Source organism: Ammodytes marinus, assembly GCF_949987685.1.
Source record: "Ammodytes marinus genome assembly, chromosome: 1".
In the NCBI taxonomy this organism is placed as follows: Eukaryota; Metazoa; Chordata; class Actinopteri; order Uranoscopiformes; family Ammodytidae; genus Ammodytes; species Ammodytes marinus.
This window is the reverse complement of record NC_137230.1, coordinates 3318904-3337654: the sequence shown is the minus strand read 5'-3', so window position 1 is coordinate 3337654 and position 18751 is coordinate 3318904. Positions and strand designations below refer to the sequence as shown.

At 41.6% G+C, this 18751-nt stretch overlaps 1 protein-coding gene across 1 annotated transcript in view; it reads right to left on the bottom strand.

Annotated features, from left to right (window-relative positions):
- Positions 1 to 18533, bottom strand: part of tmc3 (transmembrane channel like 3) — a gene marked incomplete at both ends in the record, with an annotated part of 53047 nt that extends 34514 nt beyond the window's left edge. Inside the window, 9 exon segments of the mRNA XM_080033340.1 lie at positions 1583 to 1626; positions 2798 to 2945; positions 6240 to 6382; positions 7206 to 7304; positions 10044 to 10150; positions 11338 to 11419; positions 12708 to 12783; positions 15825 to 15971; positions 18412 to 18533. Of these exon segments, the coding sequence (XP_079889466.1) occupies positions 1583 to 1626; positions 2798 to 2945; positions 6240 to 6382; positions 7206 to 7304; positions 10044 to 10150; positions 11338 to 11419; positions 12708 to 12783; positions 15825 to 15971; positions 18412 to 18533 (968 nt within the window).
- Positions 18534 to 18751: the final 218 nt, after the last annotated feature.

Genomic DNA, 18751 nt, shown 5'->3' with positions numbered 1-18751 from the left:
TGACTCCCGTGCCCCTGGTAGAGACCGTGGTTGAACCTGAGCTGATCTCTGGACCCTCAGTTGAGCCCTCTACACGTCATGATGAGGGGGTCTGGTCTCCACATCCTGATGGGGGAGGCCTGCCTTCATCGCCTTTCCGAGGGGTCTCATCCTCTGTTCCTGTCCGAGGGGTCTCATCCTCTGTTCCTGTCCAAGGGGCCTCCTCCTCCGTCCCTGCCTGAGGGGTCTCCTCCTCCCTAGGGGTCTCCTCCTCTGTTCCTGTCCGAGGGGTCTCCTCCTCCGTTCCCGCCCGAGGGGTCCAGCCCCCCGCTCCTGCCTGAGGGGGCCCTGCCCTTCGCTCCTGCCTGAGGGGGCCCGCCCTTCGCTCCTGCCTGAGGGGGCCCGCCCTTCGCTCCTGCCTGAGGGGGACCGCCCTCTGCCTTGCCTTCCTCCGGAAGGGGTCCGCTCTCGTCACGGTGGCCGCTGGCGTCCTGGGGGGTTCCGCCTAGGCCGTTCTGCCTTCACTGTGGCCGGCTGCCTTTGCAGGTCTCCTGCGGGGGTCCGTCTTCGTGGATGCCGGCTACCTGTGGGTCTTCTCCGCTGCAGGTCCCCAGAAGGGTTCCCTCGCCTTCATCTTCGTCGCCACCGGCCTCCTGAGTGGTTCCACCCTTGCTGTCCTCCTGCGGGGGTCCGTCTTCGCCGAGGCCGGCCTCCAGAAGGGTTCCTCGTCTTCGTCGCTGCAGGCCTCCAGAGGGACTGAGCCCTCATTGTCCAGGCCGTCCGCCTGAAGCTCCCTGCCGTGCACTGGGGCCTTTTTCTGGCCTGCTCGCCTGACACCCCTTCATTCTGCCCCACTCCAGCTCCCAGGCCAGCCCGTCACCCCGTGCACTGCCCCACTCCTGGTCCCTGGCCAGCCGGTCACCCCATGCTCTGCCCCGGTCCATTTTTTTCCCCCTCCTCCTGGCTCCCCTGACTTTCTGTTAGTTTCCGGTTTAAGGTCGCCTGGTAGTCGACCTTTAAGGGTTCTGTCACAACTTCAGCCGAGATTTAGTTTTTTCATGTCTGTTTCCTGGTTCTAAAACAGACATGAACTCACTGCTCTGCACTAGCCGTTAATTACATTCACCTGGCATGCCCCACACTCACCTGCTCCTCATCAGTTAATCAGCCCCAGTGTATATCTCAGTTCAGTTCCCTCAGTCAGTTGCCAGATTGTTTAAGTGTCTTCACTCAAGCCAGCCTGTTCGTGTGTTGACCCACCTTTTGGATTTTGGACTTTCCCTTGCTTACTCCCACTGGTATTGTTAGCTACGCCATTTGGCTACCTGGTTCTACATCCACTTCATTAAATCTGTTTTTGAATCTGAACTGTCTCCTGTGTCTTGCAATTGGGTTCTTGTCTGTCATTATCCTGAAACCTGATAAAGAGTATTCACATGCTGCATGCTGGGAATTATCAGCTGGATTTAAATCTGATTCAAACGGGAAACAAGCCCAGGGGCTTTATAGAATCACTCCTAGGTTGTAAACACTCTTGGACATCAAGAACATGTACAGGAAACACACACACACACACAAAATAATTATCAGAAAAGACACTTACAGACTGGTATCCTTCTTCTTTTCCTGCTCCTCAACAATGGCTTCCTGTGCAGAAAATAAAATAGTAACAATTTGGTATTTTGGGGCTAAAATGGAGGAAGTCAACATTTGTATAATTTAAAATAAACATTAGTAATATGAGATACCTTAAGACGAGATGCTGCAGGTGAATAGGGTAAACAAATTTTACCTACAGATATCATCATGGATCTTCACCAGATGATTACTGACATTAAGACAAGATTTTCGTGTTACAATTACAAATGTTTGAATAAATATGCAGACTTGGCAGTATCTTATTAATTATGCGTACATTTGCGTCTCTTTAGAAAACAAACAATCTAGATGTTGGATCGTGCCGGGGTTCAAATCTGTATTTAATTTTTCCAACATATTTGTATCCAAAGTTTTACAGAACAGATTTTGGATACAGTCTTTTTTCTCATTTTATAAATCAAAAAATACTATGTACTGGTTTTAAAAATTAATTTTTTGCATGTTTAATAACAAAACGTATCATATATCAGTTACAAAAACATATGAACAAATCCCCCTACACCTATATAATAACTTTTAGCATAATGCTTAGCATGATTTTGGAATTTTAGTTGTTTAGTTGATGTAAGATATAAGTGGAGATTTTTGGTTCAGACTATTGAAAGAAAAAATTAGGTTGAGATAATGACTGCTGTTAAAGATGATTGTTTGGATAAATATACAGACGCAAACAGCCATAGTTTAATTTAATTCATTTTACCTTTGAAATAAGACATGTTATGGAAGCACAAAGGACAAAACTCTAAAAATTGAGACCAGTGCTTGGAAATACAATGTTTTTGCCTACAGTCGCTGAATCTCAATCCAGGGGTTGCAGCCTAGGAAGGCTGCATTTGAGGACCGATTGCGTCATAGCGGCGCGCAAAGCCTTGTTCCGTTAGCAAGGCTCCTTCATATGCGGCCGAGAAATGCAGCCTTCGTTTCATGGTTTTTAAGGCTGCAACAGATGTATCCTTCGCGGCCCAACATATCCCAAGATTCAATGCGTTTTTTTTCAGAGATGGCATAAATTTAAATAAAAAATAACAAAACAGCAACGTGTTGCTCCATCTTCTTAACTTTTATCTTCCTTTCTTTTTTTCTTGTACTTTTTTTTTAACTGGACATGAACAGTCTACTAGACTACAGTGTGTGTGTGTGTTTCCTGTGTGTTTCTGACCCTGATGTTGTTGACTATGGCAGCTCCCTTGCTCTCTGCAGCCTCAGGGTTTCCTATCAGGTAATCCCAGGCACAGAAGACCCTCCAGCAGAAGGTGAAGTTCTCATCAGAGGCACTGGCCAGGCTCAGACGGGAGTTCTTGGCCATTCTGACGGGGGGGGGGGGGGGAGATTATCATTCAGAACGTTTCATCAAATCCAACCTCTCAAGCGTTCTCCTGGCATCACCATCACAATATACAGCCCCGGAAAAAATTAAGAGACCTCTCCAAATGTTCAGTGTCTCTTGTTTTACTCTTTAGAGGAAAATGTTTGAGTAAAATGAACATTTGGATTTCATAATATAAACTACTGACAACATTTATACCAAATTCACAATAAAAACATTGCCAGAGCATTTTCAATAAGTAATGTAGAGATATAGATTTAAGGAACATCCTGACTGGTCTCCATAATTTTTTTCCGGGGCTGTATATATTTCTACTGATTGCCTACACAAAAATTATACAAAATTACATAAAATTGTACAGCAATCCATCCATAAGAAATAGATATTGACTATTTCTTATGGATGGATTGCTGTACAATTCACAAGGCATATTCATCTGAATAAGTCATTGACTTTAAATTATCTTTTCTAGGAGTCCGTCGTCAACTCACTACTTAATAGGCTCTAAGAATTGTCAAATTAACTTTTTTTTTATATTACTACATTTGTAATGTGGGGTAAAGGAACATTGTTATCTCTAGGAGACACTAAGGGTTAACCTAAACAATTCACAAAGTTTGTTTAAGACACATGTTTGCACCATAAATCCTGTCCCATGTCTACGTCCCCTGACACACTGCAACTTAAATAAAAACACATGCAAATAGGCATAGCACAAGCAAAATATTAAATATACATTATTATTATTAAATATATATATTAAACACATGCGCTGCAAATAGTAAAAAATCACCACAAAATAAACCAGCGTGCTCCAAGTAGCACACAGAAGACAAAAGAAACAGCTTCCGCACATTAAAACGTAATGAACGGAGGCAGTGGATACACTTGCTATCATGGTTTGTGTGAGAAGTTGGGTTTCCGTATCATATGATTTCAACAATTACTTAAAGATCTCCTATTATACTACTTTTCTGGTCTTAATTTCTCATTAATGACTCCTATAGAGCAACCTGAAACGAATCATAGCACAAAAAACTGTGTAGATTTTCGGGAAACTCTGCCTCTCATCTGGGCGCTCTCAGCATTCTCTATCAACACTCGTCTTCGTCCTTCTCCGCCCCCTCCCCCCCCCTCCTGCCAACCCCACTCCGTTGTGATTGGTTACCTTCCGGAACACTTTCAACAGCGCACGGGCAGATTTGAGCAGGCAGGTGGAGGCATGGCAGGAGCGTACCTGAGCACGTTGCAGCATTACCAGAAGAGAAGGACTTTCGGTCGGCACCAAAGTGTTTCTGGAAGACCGTCCGGCACCTCAGGAGGGGGAAGCGGGGAACCATCCAAGCTGTGTACAGTAAGGATGGGACGCTGTTGACCTCAACTGAGGAGGTAGTCGGTCGGTGGAAGGAGCACTTTGAGGAACTCCTGAATCCGACTAACACGCCCTCTATGTTGGAGGCAGAGCTGGAGGCTGATGGGGGATCATCGTCAATGTCCCTGGTGGAAGTCACTGAGGTAGTCAAACAACTCCACAGTGGCAAAGCCCCGGGGGTTGATGAGATCCGTCCAGAAATGCTGAAAGCAATGGGTGTGGAGGGGCTGTCTTGGATGACACGCCTCTTCAAAATTGCGTGGAAGTCGGGTACAGTGCCGAAGGAGTGGCAGACCGGGGTGGTGGTTCCTATTTTCAAAAAGGGGGACCAGAGAGTGTGTGCCAACTACCGGGGTATCACACTTCTCAGCCTCCCCGGCAAAGTCTACTCCAAGGTGCTGGAAAGGAGGGTTCGGCCGATAGTCGAACCTCAGATTGAAGAGGAACAATGCGGATTCCGTCCTGGCCGTGGAACAACGGACCAGCTCTTCACTCTCGCAAGGATCCTAGAGGGAGCTTGGGAGTTTGCTCATCCAGTCTACATGTGTTTTGTAGATCTGGAGAAGGCTTATGACCGGGTTCCCCGGGAGATACTGTGGGGGGTGCTGCGGGAGTATGGGGTGAGGGGGTCCCTTCTCAGGGCCATCCAATCTCTGTACACTCAAAGCAAGAGCTGTGTCCGGGTTCTCGGTAGTAAGTCGGACCCGTTTCCGGTGGGGGTTGGCCTCCGCCAGGGCTGCGCTTTATCACCAATCCTGTTTGTAATATTCATGGACAGGATATCAAGGCGTAGTCGTGGTGGGGGGTGGTTGCAGTTTGGTGGGCTGAGGATCTCATCTCTGCTGTTTGTGGATGATGTGGTTCTGATGGCATCATCGGCCTGTGACCTTCAGCTCTCATTGGATCGGTTCGCAGCCGTGTGTGAAGCGGTTGGGATGAGGATCAGCACCTCTAAATCTGAGGCCATGGTGCTCAGCAGGAAACCGATGGATTCTCTACTACAGGTAGGGAATGAGTCCTTACCCCAAGTGAAGGAGTTCAAGTACCTCGTTTGAGAGTGAGGGAACAATGGAGCGTGAGATTGGCCGGAGAATCGGAGCAGCAGGGGCGGTTTTGCACTCGCTTTACCGCACTGTTAAAAGAGAGCTGAGTCGTAAGGCAAAGCTTTCGATCTACCGGTCGATCTTTGTTCCTACCCTCACCTATGGTCATGAAGGCTGGGTAATGACCGAAAGAACGAGATCGCGGGTACAAGCGGCTGAAATGGGCTTTCTCAGGAGGGTGGCTGGCGTCTCCCTTAGAGATAGGGTGAGAAGCTCAGTCATTCGTGAGGAACTCGGGGCAGAGCCACTACTCCTTTGCATTGAAAGGAGCCAGTTGAGGTGGTTCGGGCATCTGGTAAGGATGCCCCCAGGGCGCCTCCCTAGGGAGGTGTTCCAGGAGCGTCCAGCTGGAAGGATGCCTCGGGGAAGACCCAGGACTAGGTGGAGAGATTATGTCTCCACGCTGGCCTGGGAACGCCTCGGGATCCCCCAGTCAGAGCTGGTTGATGTGGCCCGGGAAAGAGAAGTTTGGGGCTCCCTGCTCAAGCTGCTGCCCCCGCGACCCGATTTCGGATAAGCGGTTGAAGATGATGATGATGATGATGATGAACTTTTTAAAGCTCACTATACATTACTGTCTGCAAACTACCCCCTTTAGTGAAGCAGGTTCAATGAAACATTAGCCATGCAACATAGGTGTGTGCCATAAGACACAATGTGGTCAGGTCATTACTGTATATACTGTAAACCAGATCTGATTCCAAAAACCTGATCAAATCATCCTCAGGTATTACATCACATTATCATACCATCTCATCATTATGACATCAGAAAGAGTTGCAAAGTATGTTATGATTACTTTCTTAACAAAATGATGAAACTGTAGGCAAAGACAGCCATCCCAACCAGGAAGTAGGCCAGGGGAAGCCGGTACCCTGCACTGCCAATCTTCCTCACACTGCCATAGTAACCGTAGAATAACACAGAGTACTGCAGGTAACCCTGTGGAGATCACGCACACACACGCGCGCACACACACACACACACACACACACACACACACACCGTGTTAATACACAGCCTAAGCTCTGTAAATGAGTATGTTTCTAGCTATGGTGGGCCCCTTTGTTTATACACACTTTGTTTAGATGCCCATTAACAGAGCCTAGACACTGGATTTTATTTTCAGTGCACACACAGTGCTGACTGATTTCAAAAAAGCTGACTGAGCTGCCCAATGAGCAGGAAACATCATTAAATCATAATTTAATTAATAAATTATTACCGCTTTTGGTAACAGTTAATGGTACATTAATCATCATGAATTCATAAGGTGTTCACCTGGTCCGTGTTATTCAAACAGTGTAAGATAATTGAATTAAATACTTACAGACTTTGATATACACACTTTATTTGAAGGGCCACAAACATGATAAAGTCATGAAAAATAAATGCTTATTTTATCCTGATTTCAACACTATCAAATAAAATAAATGTGTATTTGTGTGACTGGTCAGTTTTTGCCAAATACCTCAAAGATCATGATAATTGACATACCTTAGCTGATGTATTAATGAATGTATTGTTCATGTATTAAATCATGCATGAGAAACCCTTAATCCAATTGAATTACTGAAAGTTCATGAAGTACTACATGGATGAATAAATTATGATTCATGCACCATTAATATAAAGTGTTACCCTGCCTTTGAAATGAAATATATATGTAGATGTTTAATAATTATAATTGGTCTTTACCTGCCACGTATAGTATCATAACTATGAACATATGTAAGTGAACAGTAATATGAAAAGAGATGCTTGCCCCAAGCGACCAGATGGTGTCCAGATCCTGGGCTGAAGACAGATGCTCTTTGGGGATGGTTTTGCTCCTCGTGGTTCCAAACGGAGCTCCAGCCAGAAGCTAGTACACATAAACACAAACTTATTCAATGCATTATAATAGTAAAAAACATCCGTATATTAAAAGGTGCACCAAGGAACTTTCAGTTTCTGTTCATTCTTGCACCCCCTTTGGACAAATGCGGTAGTGTTTTTACATAGCCAACTGTTGTTCCTTAGTGAGCGTACCCATGAAAAAGGCATTAAGAAAAACTATATAAAAGTAGCATTCTTTGCACTGAAGGTCTCGTGCTGTCACATGTCATTTATAATCATCAGAGTAAAATGAGACTGTTTTAGAAACATGTAAAAAAAATCCTTGTAGTACCTTGAACACAGGATTTTTTCATATTTATTCAGACACTTCTGAAGAATAGTAATAGAAAAAAAATATTGTTTTAATGTCAGTACTCAACTGCCAAAGTTTCATGATGATATCCATAAGTTACCAAATGTACCTTATTCGCCTGCAGTGTCTCGCCTTAAAGGTTCAGGAAGCGGAATGGTCAGTTTAGCTAACTTCCTGTCAGTTACTGCAGTTAGCAGTCCCCTCCCTCGTCCCCAAGTCACCACATTAATGCACTGCATACACATTTACCCATCTGTCACTTTGCACGTGCAGCCGCAGTGAGACGAGTGCGTTTTTTTTAGCGTTCTCTCTTCTGATTGGTTATCAGTAGTGGGATCCCCGAAAAGTTTATTTGACGATTACATGCAGAGCGGGTGACTGAGAGATCGGCTTTATGAAACGCGCCCACTACATAAGTGATCACTGTATGAATAAAGAGCAATGTAACACTTATATTAACATAAGTACATCGCTTACTTCACCTTCAACAAACAAAAAATTAAGAGTAACTAGGGCGAGTGTCCCATTCCATCCTTTTAGTCGCATCATTTACAAGTAGACATTCAATCTGACATTATCTCCGGGATGTTTGATGTTGGATAATATTACTCACAAAGCATAAAGGTGAGATAAACAACAGCAGGTAGGATGTGTGAGAGGAGACAGTGGTCTAGCTTTGTCCCAACACAGAGAGATAAATGGAGGAATGAGATTAGGCGTTGGGAAAGATAGGATGAATAAATCTCTGGCAGAAATTGCTTGTTCCTGTATGACAAAACATAAATCCAGCAGCATTTTTATTTGTCTGTCCTTCGCTGTTGTTTACAGTTTGTGTGTTGGAAGCTGCTGCAGAATCACCAGGCTACACACTCTATCATAGAGGATCTTCTGATTGTGTACTTAGGAGCATATGACAAAACATATTATCAAAGGTGAAGAGGAGGATTAAATATACAACCAGTAATCACACCTCCCAATGCTCTAAACTCTAGAGAAGGATTTCCACTGCATACATTATTGTCTGCCCTTTTTCATTGAAACATTTCGTTAGCCTCATATCTTAATTGCCTAAATCATATTTACTCTTCTTCTTCTCTATTCTACATCTACTCTACTCTACATCTACTTTTCGTTAGCCTAATAGCATAATTACCTAAGTCATATTTTAAGGGTTATAGAGTAGGGTAAAGTAGATGTAGAGTAGAGTAGAGTAGATGTAGAGTAAATATGATTTAGGCAATTATGCTATGAGGTTAACGATTTGTGTTATTAGGATGCAGACATTTTCACCAGAAATGTAATGTGTTTACAGATGACGTCCTATTCTACCTAACGCTGCCCTACATTAGCCTGGTGGGAGCAGCCTGATCTCTCAAGCTTCACATTTTTTTTCTCTTACGCATATCAGTCTGGACTTACAACAGTCTCAGTGGGGAGGAGCCCAGGCAAAATGACCTGCGTTCTGACTGCTGTTCATCCATTAGTGATAGATGGCAGCCCCTGATTGGTTCATGTAGTCGTTGACGTCAACATGGATTGACAAATGTGAAGCTTGTGAGGTATGTCTGGCCTCACAAGGCTATATTGACGACTACATCAGAAAATTCAGGCACTGCCTTATATTAACGGATGAACAGTAGCCTGAACGTGGGTCCTGACTGGCCGAATGACCACGCTAAAAGTTTAATTTACCAGTAAGCTGTTCGCTAAACGAACTGGGCTTAAAACGCCACCTTGTTCATTGCTCTGATTGGTTGTAGTGCTATCCAATTGCATGCAGTGGTATTTGAAATGCACGTGTAGATACCGCCCCTTGAGTTGGGAATGTCTATTGATCGTGGCCAGACCCTCTATCGTTCTAAATATGGGTCATGATTTCCAGGCTACCAATCTCCTCCTACTACCAGTAATATCAGTGCAGCCGCCCACCCCAAATAGATATAACTGCTCTCAATCCCTCCCAGGGCCCCTATAATACAATAACTGAAATGTCAAAGCAGCTTTCCATGCTTATGCCTTGGAGATGGCCCTCCCAAACACACATATTGACTTGCATGCTTACATAAACGCTTCTCATTTAAAATGCAAACTGGATATCTATGTGAGACAGTAAAGGCAAAAACATTGTTTTTTCAAGGACTTGGACCGTAAAGATATTTTTGTCTATTTTGCTTCAATAACATATCTTCTTTTGAACCAGTATACATAAAAGGTCCAAAATGTACATTTAGGTGTTTATTTGAGTAAACCTTGTCTGTTTTTGCCTGTATATTTCTCATATGCGACCATTTTTCATGTCCATTATCTCAACACAAGTTTTATTCAATAGTCTGGACCAAACATCTCAACGTCTGAATCACTTACATTAACTAAACTTCTCACAATAGCACACAGTGTAAGAGTCTTGCTGACCTCTGGTATGACAATGAAGGCTCCTGTCATGATGGTTAGGACAATGTTGATCCCAAACAACCAGCGGAGGAAGATAAAGTAAGATGCAACACCCGAGCCGAAGTGACCTCAACAAGACATAAGGGAACATCTGACTCAGACATGTTACATACACTTAAAGCCCCTGTAAACCAAAATCCACTAAATCCTTCTAACTGAATTCAGGGAGTTCGTTGCATGATAGTACAGCATCTGAAAATAGTTAGGCTTATTTATCAATCCAAATGAAAGATATTGTAATTTAAGTTTGATTAACTTGGTTAAAAAGATGTGGGCTTTGCTCTGGTTCCTATTACAAAATATATACATTGTGGACCAATCACGACAGTTCTCTGCCCGAACGTTCTTCAAAAACAATGACTTGCCATGGAGCACTGTTTGATACGGTTACACCCACACAGTCCTGTTAAGTTTTAGGATATTTATGAACATCTATTGTCAATCAGATTTTTGTAAAAGCTTATTGAGACACCCACCTTTGATATCATATATAGATTTGAATTACAGTATTTTACACTAGGTTTACAGAGGCTTTAACACACACAGTCATGGACAACCAGTTTCAACAAATATCAGTTATATGTTATTATTATTAAAACAGCTTTTATTTATCTTGCTGTGCCCTGAAAGGTCTATCCTCATGTCTTACAGCATATAGCATGTTCATATGGATGGATAAGTGTCCTGAACAAAAGAGATATACCCTGCGTTCCGAATCGCATACTCTTTCTTTTTTCTATTACATCTGACGATAAAAAATAATCTAGTTAGGATGCAGTATGCAATTGAGACATTATTTTACTTATTTATTTCATCATAACATTGCGCCTTGATCTTGCCTCTTGCTTTTATATTTGTTGCATCCCTGTTTGTTTTAATACGGAGGCTGCGTCGATGTGATTATGGATTATGGGTCAGAATCGCCCAAATAGGATGCTGTTTTCAACACTAAAAATGTTGGCTGGATGTAGTAGACATCCGGGTACTTCTAACCATCCTAAATCTGGCCACAAGAATCGGGACATCCTAAATCTTTTTTCTACCAAACTAAATAGTAGAAATTATGCGATTCGGAACGCAGGGTTAGTTCCAGGTATAAGCCAATATTAAAATGCTCTGTCAACTGAGAAAAGGGGGGTTGGCCTTCACTACATCCATGGATATGATGAGAAGAAATAAATGATAGCGTTTGGACATTATCCAGCGTTATAATTATTTTTGATTTATTCCGGATAGCAAAACACACACAACTCACTTTCGATCTTTTTGATCCTCACTTCCCAGGGAATAAACAGGACCACAATGTTGTAAAGGCCACGGGAAATTTTCTTCAGCAGCTGCGAGAGGAAAAGCTGGGTTTTAAAGGCAGACTATGCAATATTGTAATGAAACAAATACGTTATTAGAGTCACAAAAGAAGCCCTCTCAATGATCACTTATGCCCCACCAGAATGAATGCTTTAGTAATCTGCACAGTCCCTTCCCTTCACGGTTTTACAGGTGCATGATATTAGTTTTTTAACCCAGGATGAACTTTTGTCTACATATCCAGTTCACATGAGAGCTATATCCATGTGACTGTAAATCAAAGCAGAGCTGTGAGATGGTGAACATTTATCTAGATAAGGTCAACTGGATTCTGATTTTCAATTAACTGGGAGCCAAACTGTAAAATTAAAAACTCATCATCAGACTGCTCACTAAAAGTCAATTTATTCTAATGGGGCCCGAGCAGCCCCGAACATTTTAATTAAGCCGAGCTATAACAACAGGCTATAAATCCACCCATGCTGCTGTGCTAAGGCCACATCGCTCTCACACTCTCTCCGTCTGTCTACCTCTCTCTGTACTGTGGCTACGTTACATGTGTGCATGCAATTTAGAGAGAGACAGATCAAGTTATTTACAGTATGTGTGTATGTTCAGCGGCAGAATTCAGAAAGCCTGCACGCGGGAATCTAACATGTTTGATTATTCTAGCTCTAAACATGGGGCTACTGCAGTGCAGTGAAATCACACAAAAGAGGCTTGTCTCAGCATACATTTTCTAGACAGAATGAATGGAGTTGTGGATACAGCACAATATTTAACTGAAAGTGCCCACAGTGACACTGGTGGGGAAAAAAAGATGTCAAGTCAGCTAGATCAGAGCCAAGTTTCTTTTGCTTTTAATTTCACTATTCTGTAGCGCCATTGGTGTTTCAAATGTTTGTATAAGATCTGTTTTACTCTGACATCCTTCTACAACACAATTCTCCTCTTTGACTGTTTGAGAATTGGGAAAATATATATTCATTTGATTGTATACCTCTGTCAGGGAAATATGGATATATGAAAAGAATCCATAAGAATATAGGAAATATTCTAAAACGGCAACACTTTGACTGGAGAAAGCCTTTTGTTACATCTTCTGATTTGCTATCCGTGCTGGTTAATATCAACTTGGTCCTACATGCCAAAAGACCAATTGAAAGTTAAAATATGCAATGTTATACAACAAAAATTCTTATAGTGGACGACAAAAGTCACTCTCTACAAAGTTGCGTATAAAGCTGGGGGGCAGCGTAACTGCATGTTGAAGAAAGCTACTATAAATAACAGTAAAAGGTTGGTGTTTGTACGTACGTCAGCTCCTGCAGTCTGGTAGCCTCTGGTTCTGGTCAGTCTGCCCTCATACTTCAGAACAATCTCTCTGGCCTGTCTGGGAAGCAGAAGAACACAGGTGGAAGCTTTTGTGTTCACCTGTTGGTCAAATTAACAATACTCCACTATATTTGCGTGAAGACCCAGAAAGTGAAGTGAGTTAGTGCATCACATCCATTATTTTCTGTAGATTACATTACTTGTAAGACTTGGACTGCACTGATTACCTCGATAAATGATTCAGGCTGAGACACGATTTGCATTTGCAAACACGTATCCTGAAACAAGCACTAAACAGTCAACTTTATGATGCCCGTGTTTACGTGCATAGGGATGTACGTGAAGCATCCCTACAGCTGACTGAGTGGCAGAGTCACACATCAGGACACCAATCCTCCCTTTTAATGGCCCGTCACAATATTCTTCTACTTCTTTTAGCAAACAGATACAATTGGAAAATGTCCTAAACATTTTCTATCCTTATTTTTGACTGTTGGTTCAGTTAATAGTACAACAAATGCTCATAATTTCTGCTTTGCTACTTGGCTCCGGAGTCGGCTTCCTGCACCTTTGTATGACGACCCTGCTCACGCTCAGGAGGTACTATACGACTGCTACCAAACCAAGTTGAGTTAAGTCGAGAAGAGCTTCATGTGCGGTGGAAAAGCGCCATTGTTGTGTGTAGTTTCCCTTTAATACTATCGTCACTATCGTTGCTCAATTTTTATTTATTTATGGTATGTTTCATACTTGTGCTATTTTATATAATGGATGTAACATCTGTGGTTACTGTAGCTTGTATAATGTTATTTCAAAAACACAGTTGTATTTGAGAATATAGAGAACTGAATAAATGCACTATCATTTATTCATAATAATGCAAACCAGTACTATACTAGAACCAGGATTCTTCCAAAAGCAGCCACAGCAGACTGCTCACATTAAAATTAACTGTCAGAAATGATTCTGTAGCTTTATTGTCCATGAGAGAGTGAAAACCAGCTCAGCCTGTCACACCACTTGGGACAATTCAAAGAGATATGAGCCATGTATTAGTCAACGAAGAAACTCAAAAAAATGGAGAAGAACTGCTTTCTTTCCCAATTGTTTGACGCACGTGGTTGTATTCTGTGCTATCATGCCATTGGTTAAGGTGAGGGATGAGTATAGAGTCAAATTGTGGTAGAATAACAAACAAAAAAATCTTGGTTAAAAAAAGAAAAATCACTGAATCGTGACGTGACAAACGAGGTGTTATGGCATTGGGAGTAATCACAGACATTCAGCCTGAGATGATGATAGGGTGTAAAAAAACGCAGACTTGCATCCCAGCCCTGATAATGGTAATAAAACCTCAGCGGTAATAACAAACTGCCCATATAAAAGCTGTTATCCATGGCACATACTCAGCACATCTTAGGAGCTCCATCTATTCTGCTTTCTCTCCGGCTCTGGCCTGTTATCTATCTACTACACTAATTACATTTACTCAAAATGTTAGAACACGGACCTTCACACGTTTGTATCTGACCAACAACACTAATGGATGGAATTCTCTTCCACAAGGCTAGTGTGGAATGTAAGCAGCTCCAAGTTTACTGTACGTTGAACAATTTCTCAGCGAGCTGTTTGTAGTCAATTGTAACAGGGTAAATGGTAGTTAATGGTCATGTTGTACAAGTATATCTAAAAAAATAAAACGTTCAAATTCTGCTGTGTGCATGGCACGAAACAGGATAATGTTAAGATACTAAATATTGTAATAGAGCAGGGCCTCATTGCCTAATTAAAGCTGGGGTATATGATTTGGGAGAAAATAGCAGTTGGGACACTGACACGCTCTACCTGCTGTAGCTCCTCCCTCCGGATGACAGTTATGCGCATTCATGTCTTTTCAATAGTGTATTTCCCGGTCTTTCCTCGTATTCTTGCTGTCTTGAACGAAGAGTCGGAGCCTCGCTCTGATTGGTCAAAGTGTACATGAGCAGTGGCAATTTTCGGAGTGGCACACAGAGGCAGGGGAGAGCAAAGTGATGAGTGGATATTCTCAGACCACTTCACCTACATATAGCTGAATGGCTAATATGACATTTTTGCAAAATATTACAGTGAAAAAGTTACCCACCCCAGCTTTAAGTGTTTGAGATTAATCAGATTGTTGTGTTTTGTCACACATTATGGGATATGGTAGCTTACTGCATCTGGTATGCTATCTGGTTCTGTGTATGCTAAGTATCCTTATGGGTAAATATTTGTATTCATTATATTTTGGTTATTAATGTATGTTACTGTATATACGGTTTTGTTTGTTTTAAGTAAAAAATAAATTAGATAAAAAAAAAAAATTCTGCTGTGTGCCACTTATACATGCCATCTCATACAAATGAAAACAACTTTTGGTGACTGATGTCTTCTGCCTCATCTATGATCAATCCCTGTGTGACTGATTGGTTCATGTAGTCGTTGACGTCAACATGGCTCGCCGAATAAGCTCATGAGATATGGCTGGTCTCACAAGGCTAGATTGTTGACTACATGAACCTATCAGAAGCTGCCTTCAACTATACTAGACGACCCTAAGCTCACAATGCGGGTCATGATTGGCCTGGGGATTTTTTTAACCAGGAGCCTCCCCACATAGATTGGAGAAAGGCCAGACTGATCTGTGGGTAAGGCTAGTGTGAATACAGTTCAGAAAAAGCAGTTTAATAGAAGACACAAATATTTCAATAAAAACTCAGTTGGTCTCTTAGTTTCAAACAGAATTGAGATGCAGTTGTAGACACTCTGCCCTGTCTCCTCTAACATCACATTCATAAGCAACGGCAAAAATACATTTTGAGAGAAGTACAATGTTATTTAATTAAAGTGAAACCTAACCACGTGCAGAACTCAGTGACATATTTATGTGGAATGTTAACTGGCAGAAATGATTCTGTAACCCCCTTTCATTAAGGAAAGTAGTCTTGTTTTGACTGTGTGTGTGTGTGTGTGTGTGTGTGTGTGTGTGTGTGTGTGTGTGTGTGTGTGTGTGTGTGTGTGTGTTAAAAGTACCACTCCACAGACATACAGGAAACAAAGGAACAAACAGTGGGCTACTTTAGGACTTTGAACTTGCGTCTCATGGGCCAGGGTCTGGTGCGGATATTGGCGATGATCTCTTTCTGGTACTGAATGTTCTGGAACATCTCCTCTGGGTCGTTACTGTCCACGCGCTCATCCTCTTTGTCTTCATCATCTGAGGAGCTGCTCCACAAGACACACACACACACACACACACACACGGCACAATGAGAAACGGCTTTGTCTGATACAACGCAAAGACGGAAGATAATTTGGGTTTGGGGGGTGTGGGGACTGAATCTTGTGATCCACTTAACAAAATGGAAAAGTAAATCAACCTAAATAAAACATTCTATCCACCATTGAATAAATACAAAAAATAATAAATCCCCCCATTCCAAAGAGTAAAACTATGTCCCAATGAGATCATAGGTTATTGTAGACCGGTGTGTACGTGTTCTTCTTTCATTCGACCCAGATAAAGGAATAACTAGTTGTCAACAGGAAATGCAGCTGAACTGAATAATATGTTAGGCTAACTTCATATGACTTAAATGTGACTGTATTTCATCCAAGTAGTTGTTTCCTGAACAAGAAAGATGCTTTTAAAGAAAAACCACAAGCATGAGTCCCCCCTCAGAATAAAACAGCTTGTATATTTTAGCCTCATTTTGCAGAATGAGGTTTGTGCAAAAAGAATGTTTATCCCAATCACAGTATTTTTTTAAATATGCCTGATGAGTATAAAGACCTGCCAATGAGACAAGACTATTGTATGGCACCTCTTACTTTTTTTTTTACTTTAAAAAATAAATCTCACAAGAAATGCTGAAAGAAATGCTAACCTATGCCTGATCCTCTCCTCAATAGTATTCATGCGATATCTTCCCATTCATCAACACATACATTATGATCTAAACCTGTCTGTTATATGCAAGAAAAGAAAACACCTCTGAGATTAATAGAAAGCATAGTGATGTATGTGAAATGTTAAACAATATTCCTCTTACATGAGCCTTCTACTCAACAGCAGTACACTCATCAGTCCAATCAAACTGAATGGGGACAGCACCAAACAGACCTGATAACCTCAGTTTTTCAATTTTGAAAGTAATGTTACATGCATGTTTTTATGCATCTATTTAATGACAATTTATCAAATGAAACTGACAGTGTATTGGTCTGGATTACAGGGAGATGGTTGTTCAAATATGATTTTACGAGAAAAAAACTAAATAGATACTATTACAACGTAAAAATAAATTGATTAAGGGAAACAAAAAAAGACATGCCGATATATTTTTGCTTAAACTAACTATTGACATTAAGATGAAAACTCAGGCTTACTTAAATGTAGTCATTATAAAACAAAAGTACATGCATCATGACCTGATGTTAGGAACGTGATGGGTGACATTTTAGAGTAGATTAATTCCTTTTCGAGCCATAGAAGAGCTGTGGCACTGCCCACATTAATGACACAGCGCCAGAGTATTAAGCGCTCCATTAATGATGCATGCTTTACAGACAGAGATGAGAATATAGTGCAAATAAACAATATTCCAATTACAATAAGGGAGAAGATTCGGTTTACTGAGGCAATGCAGAAGTCCGAATCTGTTATTTCCACTTTTGGACATTTCAATTTTGCATGCTGTCCCTTCCACTGTACATTTATTATGACATGACGTTTAATTAAATTGTTAATCACATCAACATCCCTTACTATGTTTTGAATTCATATGAATAGATGAGAGAAGATGCAAACACAGGGAATGCTCCAATTGCTGGCAAATGTGTAGTTAGTTCTCTGAAGAAAAGTAATGCATGTCCTAACTGCAATCAGTGCTAATCAATACTGTATGTCATCTGGGCAATTCCAACTGTCTTGTCAAGCAGTGACTAATGCACAGATATGAGGATTTAGAGATTTTAAATGGTGCGTGCACGGGCATGACAGATGAATAGCAGAAATTCAAAATGAAATCAAAAGGCAATTTTTCCAACATGAACCTAACATTTTATTTCTCACAAGGGCAACACAAATAGCATTTCACCTCCTTTCATCGCATGAATCTTCTCTGAGGTTTAATATATCAACGTGCAGCATATTCTCAATAAATTGGTGACTTAGTGTAAGTCATGAATTACATCATGTTTACGCCCTTGAATATGGAAATACTGTAGGCTTGGTATTCAACTTTATATTTTCCTTAGTTGTTATATATGCAGTGTACATTTAAGAAACAGTCTGTATGTCAGAATAAGAATAACATGGAGTTTGATGATTTATTTGATATATGTAAGTAATCCACTGAATCTTCAAAGAAATTATTTTTTACACATGGAGTCAAGCTCTTTAAAAACCACTTAATAAGCTCAGACTTCATTCACAAAGAAGACCAACAGGTCAGAATGTCCATTGTTAATACTAACACAGCAGCACACAGGAAACTCTTAGTAGTTTTTTGCTGTTGATTAGATTTAGTGCATGACTAATTGTATAACCTACAGGATGTCATTTAAGGCTCAGAAGAATTACAGAGACAGACAAGCAGAAGTGCTTTCAAGAAGCCATGATAAAAGTAAGACTGTTCAAATGAAATAGAGAGAGCACACTCACCCCAGCTGCTGGTCTTGGTACGCTGAATAAATCCTTCTGGAGTTCTTCCTGATACTTTTGTGTCTCTTGGCTGCAGCAAGGGACCTGCTGCTACCAACCACAGGCTCAGACACTGTACTCATGCTGTCTTTGGCTCAGTGCGTGTGTGTGTGTGTGTGTGTGTGTGTGTGTGTGGGTCAGAGAGTGTGAGCGAGCCCTGCATCCTCCTCAGCCCGAGTGGCCTGGGGTGTCTGTACCGGAGCTACCTGCTGCTCTGGGATCATCCCACACAATGGCAGTACGAATCACGGCCACACTGAATGCTTAAAGGGACAGCGCATAACACCACAGACCTTATTTT